The sequence below is a fragment of the Rhododendron vialii genome, chromosome 13a (genome assembly GCF_030253575.1).
Source record: "Rhododendron vialii isolate Sample 1 chromosome 13a, ASM3025357v1".
In the NCBI taxonomy this organism is placed as follows: Eukaryota; Viridiplantae; Streptophyta; class Magnoliopsida; order Ericales; family Ericaceae; genus Rhododendron; species Rhododendron vialii.
The window spans coordinates 22,104,508-22,119,956 of NC_080569.1; the positions used below are offsets into that span (position 1 = coordinate 22,104,508).

The 15,449-nt window shown below is 37.5% G+C and overlaps 3 protein-coding genes across 3 annotated transcripts; all 3 read left to right on the plus strand.

The window, feature by feature from the left end:
- Positions 1 to 469: 469 nt before the first annotated feature.
- Positions 470 to 1,461, plus strand: LOC131315254 (uncharacterized). Its single transcript, XM_058344398.1, has one exon. It carries the CDS (start codon positions 502 to 504, stop codon positions 1,348 to 1,350), a length of 849 nt encoding a protein of 282 aa, XP_058200381.1. The 5' UTR covers positions 470 to 501; the 3' UTR covers positions 1,351 to 1,461.
- A 3,455-nt stretch (positions 1,462 to 4,916) lies between these two features.
- Positions 4,917 to 5,638, plus strand: LOC131315256 (protein STIG1-like). The gene has a single exon (XM_058344399.1). It carries the CDS (start codon positions 4,949 to 4,951, stop codon positions 5,483 to 5,485), a length of 537 nt encoding a protein of 178 aa, XP_058200382.1. The 5' UTR covers positions 4,917 to 4,948; the 3' UTR covers positions 5,486 to 5,638.
- A 7,151-nt stretch (positions 5,639 to 12,789) lies between these two features.
- On the plus strand, positions 12,790 to 13,496 carry LOC131315257 (stigma-specific STIG1-like protein 2). Its single transcript, XM_058344400.1, has one exon. It carries the CDS (start codon positions 12,979 to 12,981, stop codon positions 13,330 to 13,332), a length of 354 nt encoding a protein of 117 aa, XP_058200383.1. The 5' UTR covers positions 12,790 to 12,978; the 3' UTR covers positions 13,333 to 13,496.
- The last annotated feature ends 1,953 nt before the right edge of the window (positions 13,497 to 15,449 follow it).

The window sequence follows — 15,449 nt, forward strand, 5'->3', positions numbered from 1 at the left end:
AAACTGAATAGCTAAAATAATAATGTGACTTTTTAAGATGAAAATTGATCTAAAATATAAAGAGTCTTATACGGATGCTCTAACTTAGCAGAAATGCTCTCCTAAGTAAAAAATAATCTGCTGACGTTGTCTGTCCATAGTCATAACGTGGCAAATTGTGATGCAACCCAATTGCCGTCTGAGCCCTCTTTGCAAGTTGAATTCCTTGAATTTTGTGTTGGAGTACAAAATCATTTACATGGTGCCTTTACTTTTCCTTATTCCAAATCAACCTATTCTTCTTGGAGAAGGATTCAGCAAAAAGTAGTGAAATTCGAATTCAGCCCAATAGCTAAATAAAGCAAGACTTGTGAATTCAATTTCCCCAAATGTCAACTCCCCTCTTTCAAAAAAAAAATGTCAACTGCCCTTAATTCCCAAATGCATGCGCCCTATAAAATCCCATTTTCCTATCACACCACCCCCACCAGTTCCTCCACTCCCTAATAAGGTCATACCCCAATGGAGTCCCCAAAACTATTTTTAGTAATCTTACTAACTTTTGCTAGTTCTTTTGATGCAGCATTGGACCCGAAAAATCCACCGGTCACTTACACTTGTGACAACTATCCAGAAATTTGTCAGGTGAAGGGAAGCGTTAAGAATCACTGTTGCGAGAAGGCATGTGTGGACGTCAAGACGGACCTGCTCAACTGCGGAGCGTGCGGGCATAAGTGCGGGTACGGTGAGCTCTGTTGCGATGGGGATTGCATTAGTGTCATGACGAATCGAAAAAATTGCGGGATGTGCGGCAACAAGTGCAAGGACAAGGAGAGGTGTTGTAATGGGAAATGCGTTAATAAGAGGACGGACCCGTTGAACTGTGGGAAGTGCGGGCATAAGTGCGGGTACGGCGAGATCTGTTGTGAAGGGCATTGCATTAATGTCATGACGGATAAGAAAAACTGTGGGATGTGTGACAATAAGTGCAAGGACAAGGAGATGTGTTGTAACGGGAAATGCGTTAATAAGAAGACGGACCCGTTGAACTGTGGGAAGTGCGGGCATAAGTGCGGGTACGGCGAGATCTGTTGTGAAGGGCATTGCATTAATGTCATGACGGATAAGGAAAACTGCGGGATGTGCGACAATGAGTGCAAGGACAAGGAGATGTGTTGTAACGGAAAATGCCTTAATAAGAGGACGGACCCGTTGAACTGCGGGACATGCGGGCATAAGTGCGAGCAAAATGAGAGCTGTTGTAAAAGCAAGTGTGTGAATTTGAATACTAATAAGAAGCACTGTGGTGGGTGCGATAAGAAGTGCAAAAAAGACGACGTTTGCGAGTTTGGGATGTGCAATTATGCATGATCAATGTTTAATCCAAAGTTGGGGGATGTTACAATAAAAAAATTATACATAATAAATGTACTGTTGCATGTTTTGCTTTGTAATTGGAGCCATAGTGTATTTTTTTTTTTTTTGAAGATGGAGCCATAGTGTATTTTTAACTGAGTAATTATCCCGTTGTCTTGGGGTACTGTCACATGGTGCGCGACACATTTATCCACAGAAATATCACTAAAGAATTTTTCATCATTAACCACGGATGACACCAAAAATTAGAATTCGGGGAGACAAATTAAATTAGTGTAGTAGAACAAAATAGGTCAATTACCTTAGGATCTATCGAATAGGAGAAACGACTCGGGTCAATTATTTATTTGCATTAGATAGATAATCTTAAATGTAAAAAATTATGACAAAAAGCTTGAAAAAATTCATGGATGACAAAAATAATCCAAAACAGGCATAATTGTTGAATTTTTTATTTTATTTTTTATCTTTCATTGACTTTTTCAAGTGTAGTTTTTTTTATATTACTTTTTTGATTTCTTTCGCTAAGTCAGTTTATGTAATTAGACAAAAGTTTTATTAAATAGATGTCAACAACAAAATTAGGCCAAAACTTCATTCAACACAAGGATAAAAAAATGAAACCAGTATAAAGAGAATAAAAGCATTGAGAGAGCGTCGGAGAGTGCACTATACTATCCTGCTTAGGGGACGAAGCCAGGAATCGAACTCCGAGATGGCCAAGATTAATAATATTGTAAAGAAATAGAGATCAACTTACAAAGGAAAATAACTTTTATACAGAAAATACTGTGATAATTATCTTATAACTGCAATTGAAACAATTATAAAACATGTGAATAATTGGAGTGGTGCCGTATTTTTGGAGGAAATACTCATAGGAGAGAGAATTAAAGGTAAAAACTTAGGAGGCAATTTCATTTACTTATATGAAAAGTTCCCAAATATCTTAGGGGGATTGTAGTATTCCCTCCATCTATTTTTTAGAGTTCAATATTTTATTTTGGCCTGTGACCATTTTGTGTAAAGTTAGTGGAAAAAAATAGGTATTTTTTTTATTTTGCCTTTAAAAGTAGATTCATTTTTGAAAAGTTAATGGATAAAAATGTAATAATAATGTTTCCATAGAGTGTAGCTATGAAAAGTATAGATAAAAGTTGATGTGAAAATTGTAATGATAATGTATTTTTAATAAATTAGAGTTACGAATCTGAACACTTAAAAATAGACAAAAGAAATAGTTACTACGAAGTTGGAGGTTGTCGAGGCCACCCAACCACCCCCCTGCCTTCCTTCCTTCCTCCCTACTCCTACTGCTAGCTACGTACTCTCTCAATCTCACTCACTTGAGAGGCCAAAACCAACCTAAGTTATCAAAAACAACTAAGACAAAAGTACGCATGGCTCGAACGCCCTATTCGGGTCTGGTTAGAATTCATGCCTAACTTATCAAACTAGGAAAATCTCTACGGTGTTGCTAATGCTACAGTTTTGACATAAGCAAAAATAGTTTTCTGTCATTATCGTTTGCTTGGCGGAATTCTAGTCCTAAAATAATGGGTTGCCCCAAGCGTAGGGCTGAGACCGATGTAGCACAATACCCGGTAAGACCGGAGTCGAATCCACAGAGACGGTGAAGTGTGTGCTGTGGAACCTCGGGTTGTAGAATTAAAATTAGCTCTTAGGTAGCCACCCCTTGTCGATTGGTTGATTAACAAACTAACACTAACAGATAAATTGCTCGAAAGATTAAAAAGAGAGGCACGGTCATAGAGAATTCGGCGCTTGCTACCCAATCAGAATCCGCTCGCTTTTCAAAGTTCTATAAACGGTTAAATTTAGGGAGAATTGGAAATTTCGAAGGATGCGAATCCTAAAGTTGTCGGTCCCGTAATGCTTGACCGAATCCTAGTCCTAAATTAATGGGTTGCCCCAAGCGTAGGGCTGAGACCGATGTAGCACAATATCCGATAAGACCGGAGTCGAATCCACAGAGACGGTGAAGTGTGTGTTGTGGAACCTCGGGTTATAGTATTAAAATAGCTCTTAGGTAGCCACCCCTTATCTTTTGGTTGATTGATTAACAAATGCTACTGATAGATTGCTTGAAAGAATAAAAAGAGAGGCGCGGTCGTAGGGAATCCAGCGCTTACTACCCAATTAGAATCCGCTCGCTTTTCATAGTTCTAAAAAAAATGAATAAATTTAGGGAGAATTGGAAATCCCGAAGAATGCGAATCCTAAGGTTGCCGGTCCCGTACACAGCGGCGAACAGGTTTTGGTCCTCCGTTCCAGCTCACATGAGCCCGGCAATGCCTCGGATCGTCCAACAGACGTAGTTTTCACCAACTAAATTTATTTAATTGAATTAATTTGCAGAAAATTGCGAGACGAATCCTAATTGGGTCGCAACGCACCTTTACCCAGCGATTAAACCTCAGAAAAACTACTCACTCATTATTAAAAAAAAAAAAAAAAAAAAACCTTAACTTGCATCATGTTTGAAATCTAATTAAAACAAGATATTAAAACGAAGTTAAGATCCACGAGAAACTTTAATTAAGAATGAAACATAAAATAAGTTACCGGAAAATGTGTTCTTGAACAAAACTTGAAAACTTCAAAATTAAAGAGCTCTGGAAAGAAAGAACGTGAAAAGAAAGTTGCTAATCAAAAGTACGAACCCTAAAAACAAAGTCTGGGGAGGTATTTATATTAATCCCCAAAGTCTAGAATTAAAAATAATTGAAATACAATTTTTTCCGTAAAACCTTCAGTAGCCCTACAAGGAATAGCTGTAGGGCTACGGGTTTCTCTGTTCCCCAGCTAATGCACTCTGTAGGGCTACACTTCTGAGTTGTAGCCCTACTGCCTACTTTAGTGAGAATTTTGTGCTTGCATGCACTTTTTGGCACCCGACGCGTCCATCACGTCACCCGACGCCTCACGCCTCCGTCACGACTTCCCATGGCGATGTCCGACACGGCCTCGCAATCCAAACTTGGCGCAAGAACCGCCTTATTTTCTGCGAAACTAACAAAGACACAAAAACAAGACAAAACACGGCATCAAATAGAAAATTGAATAAACCGTGTCTCTAACGCGCTAATATGCCCTACTTAAGCGCTTATATCTACGATATCACGCGCCTATCATCGTTTCCTAATCTCTTTTCTTCATTTGTTTAGACGTTATTAATACGAGGCCATCAAACTTTTATTCCGAATCTTGAGCACCTTTGAGTATAAAGGTCCAGAAAACGTATTTTAGTAGTAGAGCAACTTTGAGAAATGAACAAATACAGATGGCCCCTCAATAGTCATGAAGTGGCAAAATGTGATTGGAGCCCAAACATTACCGCATCAGTCATTGCAGGTTTCCTGGGATTTTGATGTCCGAAAACCATGCACCTAGTGCCTTTACTTTTTCCTTATTCCAAGAATGATTTGAGTGAACCCCCCAGGTTACAGGAAGACGTGTGTATTCAATTTCCGGAATGTCAACTCCCTCCCGCAAAAGCCCATATAAAACCCAGTTCTAACTCCTATCAAACCACCCCCACTGCTCCCTAGCTAATTAATTCATTCACCAAATGGAGTCCCTAAAAATATTTTCAGTGCTCTTACTAACAATAACTAGCTCTTTTGTTGCATTGTCGGCCGCAACTGGTTGGTCGCCACCTCCACCTCCTGTGGCGTTGGCTGGTTACACTTGTGACAAGTACCCGGCAATTTGTACGGTGGTGGGGAGCGTTAATCCAAACTGCTGCAAGAAGACGTGCGTGAACTTGAACACGGACAACTTGAACTGTGGAATGTGTGGGAAGCAGTGTGCGTCCGGGAAGCAGTGTTGCAAAGGGAAATGTGTTAACATCCAAAAGAATCGATCCAACTGCGGGGCGTGTGGGTACACTTGCTTAAACACTGATCATTGTTGCAGCGGGATATGCGTTAATCTGAAGACGAACATTTTGAATTGCGGTGTGTGTGGGAATAAGTGCGGGCTCAATTTGAACTGTTGTGATGGAGAAATTGTGAATTTGCTGACCAATAAGAAGCACTGCGGTGGGTGCCAAAACAAGTGCGAAAAAGGCAACGTCTGCTCGAATGGGATGTGCGATTATGCATGATCAGTGGTTGATACGGTGATGGAGAATGTTTAATTTGTATTTGAAAGTTTTTATATAATTTTTGTACTTACTGTTGTCTTGCTATATTGTTGGCGCAGCTATCCATGTATATTTGAAAACATGACTTTGTGAAATTACAAAATTGTTAGAATACTTTTAAAAGATTATTATTATATTTACTGGCGATTTCACTTTTTGAAGCCAACAACATAGTTTATATAATATCAAAAAGAGTACAAGAGTGATAATTCTTTACAAAACGGGAAACTAATATTCCTCTCTTATCATTACACAAAGCCATGCAAAAAGTCGGGAGCAGCACGATGTATAAAAAAACGCCTGTAAAGGTTTTTGGTAATTTAACTTTAACTCGGCCTGATTTGATAAGGTTTTTGGTGATTTCACTTTAACTCGCCCTTACTTGCAAGGGTGATTTCACTTTGACTCGGGCTTACTTCATCATGACTTTTGACAATATCACTTTAACTCGCCTTTATTCGATAAAGGGATTTGTGGCGATTTCGCTTTAACTCGGTCTCGCTATGTAAGGGTTGTTGGCCGTTTAACTTTGACTCACGCGACTTTATTACATAGGACTGTAAATGAACTGAGCTCTTCGTGAAATATTCGATACTCGAATCGATAAAGGCTCGTTCAATTTTGATTCGTCTACTAAATGAACCGAATCTGAGCCTCAATTAGAGGCTCGTTACATAAATAAGTCAAACATGAACCTAATAGTATTCGGCTCGATTAGGCTTGTGAATTTAAAGTACATGTGTATCATGAAAATTATATATATAAACTGGGCCAATCTAGTTTTGACCAGTTCTAGTTTAAAGATCTCCAAACCCAATTAGTTGGTTCGGTCCCAAAAATCACTCCAAATTGGAGCAAACGGGACTGATAAAACCCCTAGACAGAGTCAGTCTATTGATCTTTTTGACTGCCACTGCGGCCTAGAGTTTGTGAAGCGTTATGAGGGGCTTATTATAATATAATTATGCTTTACTTGTCAGACTAGGAAGATCACTTTTCTTCATTTTTTTCAAAATAGTATTCGGATTTTTTGTTTGATACAGCGATTCAACACTTAAAATTGAATGTATTAAGTAAGAATTTAAGTTGGCTAAATAATCATATTTCATTGTACTTAATATTTTAAGTGCAGCTTACAAAATAGGCTGGTATTTACTTAATTCTGATTAAATTTGTTAGTACTTGTGTCTCTCATTTCTAATTTGAGAATAAATTCCCTCCGCTAGAGGAGGAAATGTGGCCTTTTCCTCCAAACTTATACTCCCTCCGTCCCACTTTGTTCCGTCTATTTTCTTTTTTGAACGTCCTTAAAAATTGTCTATATCTCACAATTTATAATATTTTATATATTAAATATGAATCTTGTTTGATAGATCTCAATTTATTTTATTAAACAAAGTTTTCGAAATCATAAAAAACATTATAGATTGTGAGATATAGACAATTTTTTGGAATGTTCCAAAAAGGAAACAGACGGAACAAAGTGGGACGGAGGGAGTAACTTCCTGCCACGTCATCGACAGTACAAACCCAATGGATTACGTGCTGTGCTTAACTTGGGTTACTTCTCCAAGCCAAAACTTAATCCCTAAAGGTTTCAAGAATTACCCACATGCCACAACACCCTATTATTGGAAAATTGCTGCTCTGTGAGTTTCGGAGGAAATTTGTTTCTCGCACGCAAAATTCAGTGTTTCAAATTTCAATCTATTTAAATCGAATTTTTTTTTAATTTTTTGTTCATTTTATCCTAAATAATCATAATTAAATTTTGACTATAGGGCGCTTGTTGATTTAGCCCTAAGAAAGTCGTAGAACCAAATATTTCTTAGGGCTAACTAATGAAAGCCCTAAAACCAAAAATTAATTATGACCATTTAGGTTAAAATGATTAGAGAAATAGGATTTTTATACCGGTTCAAGCGGATTGAAAATTATAGCACATAATTTTTTAACCATATTTTTTAATATATAACTGTAGGTTAAAAAATTAATTGTTCCAAATTTCAATCTGTTTGAATGGGTGGGAAGATTTTATTTTTCTGATCATTTAATTCTTAATAGTCATAATTAAATTTTGACTCTAAAACTCTCGTTGATTAGCCCTAAAAAAGTCGTTGAACCAAATATCTCTTAGGGCTATCCAACGATAGCCCTAAAGCCAAAAACTAATTCTGACCCTTTAGGATAAAATGATCAGAGAAATAAAATCTTTCCACCCATCCAAACGGATTGATTATTTTTAGTAAATTAGTTATAAAGATTTTATTATAATATAAATTCCATGTGTGTATTGTGTGCCACATGCACCATAACTTTTTTCCAAAACAATTTTTTGTTTTTGTACACACACACAACCCCCCCCCCCCAATTTCTTTTTTTTTTTTTGGCTAACCTTTTTATTTTTTCCAACCATTCAGTTGTCACTCTTATCCTCTCTCATTCCTTGCACCCCATTCCACTCCATCTCTATAAATACCTCTCTCCCTCTCCAAAATTCACAACACACAAAACCACCACAACTGGAAAAAAAATAGTGGGAGTTCGAGCTCCACCCATGGAGGTCGAGAAAGAAAAAAAAAAGTGAGGTGAATTTCCGGTTCGCATTCACCGAAACCGTTCGTCGTATTTTTCGATCGAATTCGAGACATTATAATCCCTCTCCTACCTCTCCGTAAGTATATAAATGTCCTAATTGTTATTTGTAACGAAACCGGCAGCCAACAAACCGAAAACCCGTTTCTTCTTGTTTTTTTTTTTCCGATTGCCACTGTTCTTGGGCGTGTGTTTTGAAAAATTTACATAGAAATTACTGTTAACCTCCTGGAGATATTTAATGTATTGTTTCAGCCCTAAACAAAATCCATAAGTTGTTATTCGATTACAGTTAAACACCTGGATTTATCAAGTATACAAATTGACACCAAATCACATGTGTTTCTTTTGATAATATAATTTATGTGTTCCATAACTGTACTTAGAAATGATAAATGTGTTCATAACTATTTTGCTCTCATCTAGTAATAGTATTAATGCAATATTAGTATTAAAAGTTCATTAGATTGTTTAAGTTAAAATAATATTAGATTGTTTAAATTAAAATAACAACTTTGGTAGTAAATAAATAAAATAAACTAATACAAGTCTAGACTTATTTTTTTAAATAAATTTGTTTAGATAAGATTTCTTGTATCAATTTAACTTATTGGCCATACAAGATTAAAGACAACAGTTCATTCATAAAAAGTTACGTGATTTGTATGCTTATTAATTATTTCAATTATCATTTTGATTATTTATATATTGCTCTGATTCTTGATTTATATGTTAGATTGGACCCTAGAGACATGGAGTGGTATGCGAATAGAATTCACCTAGACGGTGCTAGGTAATGGATAAATTGAAAAGGTTTACAATGTTAGAGATTGTTTGCAGGCGGATTGTGAAATGTGAATTGATAAACTAGCGGGTAATCCAGTGATGATTTGAAACTGACAGGAGTCCAGTGATGATTGTGAAGTGATGATTAAGATAGGCGAACCATAGTTATGTCATGACATGATAAACTTTCCCTTTGTTTGTAGTTATTGGGATGAACACTCGGTATATAACTTCGGTGTATTTGCGACAACAAAAAGAAGTGATCTCATGGGTCAGGACATGACTAGCGGTTGGGGAGGAAGGATCTCGCGGGTGAGATCTTAGATCATACATCAGGCTAATGGATAGTAATAAATCAGTTTATGTGTGAAATCTCTGCTTTCCTCTTTCGCATCGATATTATATTGTCTGTTTGCTGGCTGTAAAGTAAGAGGGGTAGTTGGGTTGGATTATTCTACTGGGTGATTTATTACTCACGGATACGTCTGTATCTTAGTAAATCAGTTGCTTCGACAATCAATTTGTCAGAGGGTGCAGGATTCAATGGAGGAGTAGTCGGACACAAAAGGATTAGCAGGGGCGATCAAGTATGCATAGAATCTGTATCAAGACTAGAGTCGTTCTGGAGTTATTTCAATAAAATTTTATTATTAAATGCCTCCAAATTTTTTTTGAAAAATTGGGGCGTTACAACCACCACCATTACCAACCTATCGCCACCACTGTCACTATCACTATCATTGCCGCCAACACCACCGCCATGCCATCTCCGTCACCACCACCACCACTCCACAATCTTTATAATCACTTCCAATACAACTTCCATCTCTCCAGCACCATCACCATCGTTCCAACCAACACTATCTCTCCATCATGTTCCATCGCCTCATTCACCTCCACGCTTCTTCATCATGACTACACCACCGCTCACTATTGTTGTCACCTCAACCACTCTCCACCATCGTCATGTATTTGATCTGGAGATCTCCGCGGAGACGGATACGAGATCATCTTTTCCTAATGTGGGTGGGGTCAAATCTGCAGTGGTATCGTAGCTTAGCAGATCCTAGTTGAGAAGCCAAGGGGGTTTGGGTAGCAGCTTCAATGCTTTTTCGGTTAGAGAGCAAGAGGAAAGCGTCTCTCCATGTCACGCCCCAAAAAGAGAAGTGACCGGCCATGAACCACAAGACTAAAACTCGTAGAACATGCAGCCTAAAAAGAAATTTTATAAAAACTCTCAAGCCTCCAAACAGACAATCATTTTTTTTTTATTTAGAACATTCCCAACCAATAACTTAAACCAACTGGATCCAGTCAAAAGCATGGGGAATAAACATCCCATGAACCAATCAGTATCCATGAAACAACAATAATAAAAAGAATCCATTTTTTTGACAAATGTTTCGAATGCGGAAGCGATTATTAAAACAAAAATAAATAAAAAGATCAGACACCCTAAGGAGGTCAACAAATGAAATCCCCGAGATGCCGCCAGAGTCCTTGCATATCTGCCCAACTTGCCTGAAAATGAAGTTGGAATAAATCCGTCCGCTGACGAGCTCAGTGAGTAGTAAAAGCATGTATAATAATACAGTTCTAAAACTTGGCTAAAAAATAGATTATCACGTTAACATATTTTGGCATACAAAGGTGTGCATCAAACGAACAAATTTGGCCATAAATCATGTACCAATAAATCTCAATGGTGATCACAAATCAATCTCCAACAACAATGGGGAACCACAACCAATATCGATAGAACCAAATGCCAGTGAATAAATGTCTCATAATTGGATCCAATATCGTATCTTTGAGTCACCACGAGTAGGCAGCCCGTGGAACTTTTCCCAAAGAACGACCCGGCAAAAGAAAGCCGTTGAGCATTAGAGTCACCAGCCTAACCCGGTCTCTTCTCTAATGGCCAGAGTCACCCGCACACAGAGGATTAATTTTCCTGGACTTTCCAAAATGTGTTCCCAACAATATCCACAAAGTTCTCACCAAAAGATTTATTCAGACAGTAAAAGATTTCACCAAATGTTTTCCCGCATGCCGATTCAAGTAACCAAATAAACAGTTATGGGTTTTCAATTCCAATCATAAAATCTTCTAAACAATAATTTAAGGGACACGGGGAAGTTCGAAAATACATAACATACTTAACCACTCACCTGAGCCAAAAAGTATGAAACTCGAACCACGCAAAACGAGCCTAACCTGAACAAAGAATCATGTAGTACTATTATAACTTACTGTATTAAGACTAATGTAAAATTAAAATTAACTAATCCTAGAACTAACTCACTCAATCCACGAGAACCGTACAAAACCCAAACTCTAACTTCCAATTCCAACATGTCTCCAATGTAGCCACCTGTTTCTCCATTCCCAAATTCCAACCCAAGTAAAAGCAATTCTTTCATTTTCCCACTCGCACCACGTCAAACTTTCTGTTCTAAACTCTAGTTTTTGCACTTTCTTTAGTCTTTAACGATTACCTAATCCTCCAATATCCACTACAACAGCCCACTACGAAACACAAAACACAGTTTGAATAATACAAGAGAAAGGGAATTAGTTGCTAATATATCAAAAGGACATCTGACAATCTTTGTCAATCCTCCACGCACAAACCGACGTAGCACCCGTCCCTTCCCTCTCGCCTTGCCACAAACCCACACACCTAATAATTTTACGAGGAGGAGAACTCGGTGCAGACTAAAACATATCCGTAGATTAGAAAGCAACTGAACCAATTAAAGAGCAAGGTACCTATTTTAGAGAAACCAAGACCACCAGTTGAAACAATACTCGAACTCGAAGAACCCTCGAACCTGCGCACCTTTTCTTTCCTCAGAAAGATACGTCCAACTTAATAGAAACCCTACGTACTCAGCTTATAACTATAGCCTTTGGTAGTTCCCACTAATAACAAACACCCACAATTATAGCAATCTAATTTAACAAAATATCTAATATTCTAACTGGGGTAAAAACTAAATTACTATGGTTAATTAAGCTTATACCCATGTAATAATAATTACGACAATTGAACCTAAGGTGCACACAAAAAAAATAATTAATTGGGACCCAACCATAACACTTCCAATTAATAATGGCCAAAATAACTAATAAGATAAATAAAAATTCTAGGCCGTAACACTCCACCACCACTACCCTTGCCATCCTTCCACCACAATACCTCCGTTACAACCACCACCACACCACCTTTGCCACAACCCATCTCCGCCATACTACTGACCGCCACCCAACCACCACCATCATGACTATAATACATGACATCCATTAATAAAACTAAAAGAGAACAATCACTAATAACTTAACCTAAATTCATTTATCTATTTTAATTCAGTTATTGATATGTTTATCAAACAGCTTTTCAGCTTAAAAAATTCAACATTCAATTTTTAGTACTTAGTTTGTGAATTTTCAGGTTTAGATTTCAGTTTTATCAAACAACACCTACGAGTGGAAGCCAATTAGATTTTATTCCATGTCGCGAGCTTTTCCCTCTTTTCGTCACGATGTCATCTACTCCATTATTCTCATGCACTTTGAGTATAAATCCAGAAAACAGAGATTAGTTGTAGCGCAACCTTGAAAAATGACCAAATACAAATACCCCTCCGTAGTCATGACATGGCAATATGTGATTGGAACCCAACTCCCTCTTTCCAGTTTTCCTTTGGTGGCCGAAACCATGCACCTAGTGACTTTACTTTTACTTGTTCCAAATCAACTGAATTAAGCTCCCCGGCCCCGTTAAAGCATACCTTGTGACTTCAATTTCCCTAATTTCAACTCCCCTCCCCAAACCCCACCCCTATAAAGCTCCATCTCGTACGAAACCATTCCCCGGCCACCACTTCCCAAATTATTCACACACCCAATGGAGTCCCTAAAACTATTGTCGATAGTCTTACTAACAATAACTAGCTCTTGTGTGGCATCATCGGCTGCGAACGGTGGGTCGGCAGGTTACACTTGTGACAAGTACCCGGGAGTTTGTACAGTGGCGGGGAGCGTTAAACAGAACTGCTGCAAGAAGATCGATGTGCGTGAACTTGAACACGGACAACTTGAACTGCGGAGAGTGTGGACATCAATGCAAGCTCGGGAAGCAGTGTTGCAAAGGGCATTGTTTTAACATCCAAAAGAATCGATCCAACTGCGGGATGTGTGGGTACAAGTGCTTGAACAATGAGCATTGCTGCAACGGGAAATGCGTCAGTTTGAAGACTGATATTTTGAACTGCGGGTCGTGTGGGAATAACTGCGGGCTCAATGAGACCTGTTGCAATGGGAAGATTGTGAATTTGCTGACCAATAAGAAGCACTGCGGTGGGTGCCACAACAAGTGCAGAGGAAACGACGTGTGCGTGCTTGGGATGTGCGATTATGCATGATCAGTCCTTTATACGGACGAGATTCATGGCGAATGTTACTACGTTTGGAAATGTTATACAGAGTTGATGTAGTACTAGATATGAACATATATACAGTAATACCCGCAATGTATCATAAATATTCTGTATAGATGGAAATCAAATACAGAAAACAACGTCACATATATTATAATGTGTATATAATGTATATGCTGCTGGCTCCTTTTTATGTTCTCTCCTTCATTTGTGTACTTTGGACAGAGAAGATGAAAGAGAGAGGCCGCTGTAATATGGTGGACCATTTAGTACTTCTGCCATTGTTTTTTGCTAAGCAAAAGAATTGATTAATCTTTATGAAGGATTATAAAGATTAAAAGGATTAAGGGCAAACGAGCAAAAAGCCACCCAAAATCTAAAAAAAGGCAAGACTCCAATGGAAAAAATAAAAAAAAACCGACCTGAAAACAGCCAAGAATCTCGTGAGCCTCAAACCCAAACAAGCAAAAACCAAACCAAATACACCAACCCAAAAAGATATCCGCACACAAAACCCGAACAAAGAAACAGCCAAAGATATCAGTACTTATGCCACTGTTTGCCTCGCAAATTCATTGTCTATAACCGTAACTCGCTGCCTTAATCATCGTGGTTCAAGATGTTAATCGTGAGATTATCACTGTTTTTAGTTCTTCTTTATGATCCGAGACATTCTCGACAGATTTGGGATCTTCACCGCTCATACAACCACCTGCTGTCATCTCAATTCTCTAAATCTGACTACTTTTTCACGAGGGATATAGTGATCACAACTTCCCAGCCATAGTTAATAGTTATTGTTGAAGAAGACTAATGATTAATTATGTTATGCATTTTCAGTCTCTATGATCGGGGGAAGACGCAGGGATCAAGATTTGATGGGCGAATATTTTGACAAGTTTTATAACCTATTGAAGGCAATATTAATTTGCGAATACAAATCGTTAAAATACTTTTAAAAAGGATTGTTGTATTTATTTTTGATGAGCCTATTCAATAATTCATAAATAAAATCATATAAATGCATATGATCTTGTGCATTCCAATTCATTTTAAAAAGAAAAATAATACTACAAAAATATATAAGTGTTGCTAAAAATAACATTATTTTTTCTAAAAAATCTTGGTTGGACGACGTGTGTTGAATTATTCAATACGATGTTTGGAGGGCAAACCCTACACAATCTTAAAGATTTTGAGGAAAAAACAAAAACTACTAGTATAAGGTTATATTTAAAACTATAAAACATGAGTAGGGTGGTCGCCCATGCTCATTCGCCCCTCTACTGATCCTTCATGCAACCGCGAACTCGAGTTTGAGGCCGCAGGTCAACAAAAAATCAAAGTTGTAGTTTTTGACCGGGAGGTCAAAGTTTGCATCCGCAAGGCCGCAGTGTTTGATATTGCAGCCGCGAGGTTGACTTTGGTTTTGATAGTTTTGTTACAGTTTCATCATTTGGGTTCAATTCGAGCTCCAATTTTCATATATTATACTACAACATACTTAGGGATGAAGGAATGGGGGTTGTATATCTACCTTTATACAGAGTTTGGAGTGGAAATTAAAATGGCGGTGGAACAAAGCTTTGAGGAAGAAGATGAAGATGGTGACCTCGACTGACTCTTATTAACAACTCTTTTTTGGTAGCTTTGGAAAATTAGTTATTCTTTTGCCAAACAAATGTTTAAAATAAAAAATTCATGACTGTATCCTTCAAAACACAGTTTATATATGTTTTTCACAAATCATGAATCTGACAAAATGCGATAAAAATCTGACATTAATGTTTCCATGAAAAGTAGGCACATGAACAAAAAAACCTTTAATGAATTGAAAATTAACATGCTTTTTCTTTGGAGAAATTAAATTACACGATGAAAACATGCTTTTCTTAATTTGGAGAAAATTGTTGTTTAAGCATGCAATTTCATCCAAGCTCTAGCAATTAATTTAGCCTAACTTAATAATATTTAAGCGAAAGACAATAAATAAAACAAACCTACTTGAAGGCATCGAAAAATAAAATTTCTTCTTCTTAAATTTGAGTATTCAACAAATTAATAAGGAAATCAAGTAGAATTAAAAGAAAGAAATGAGAATT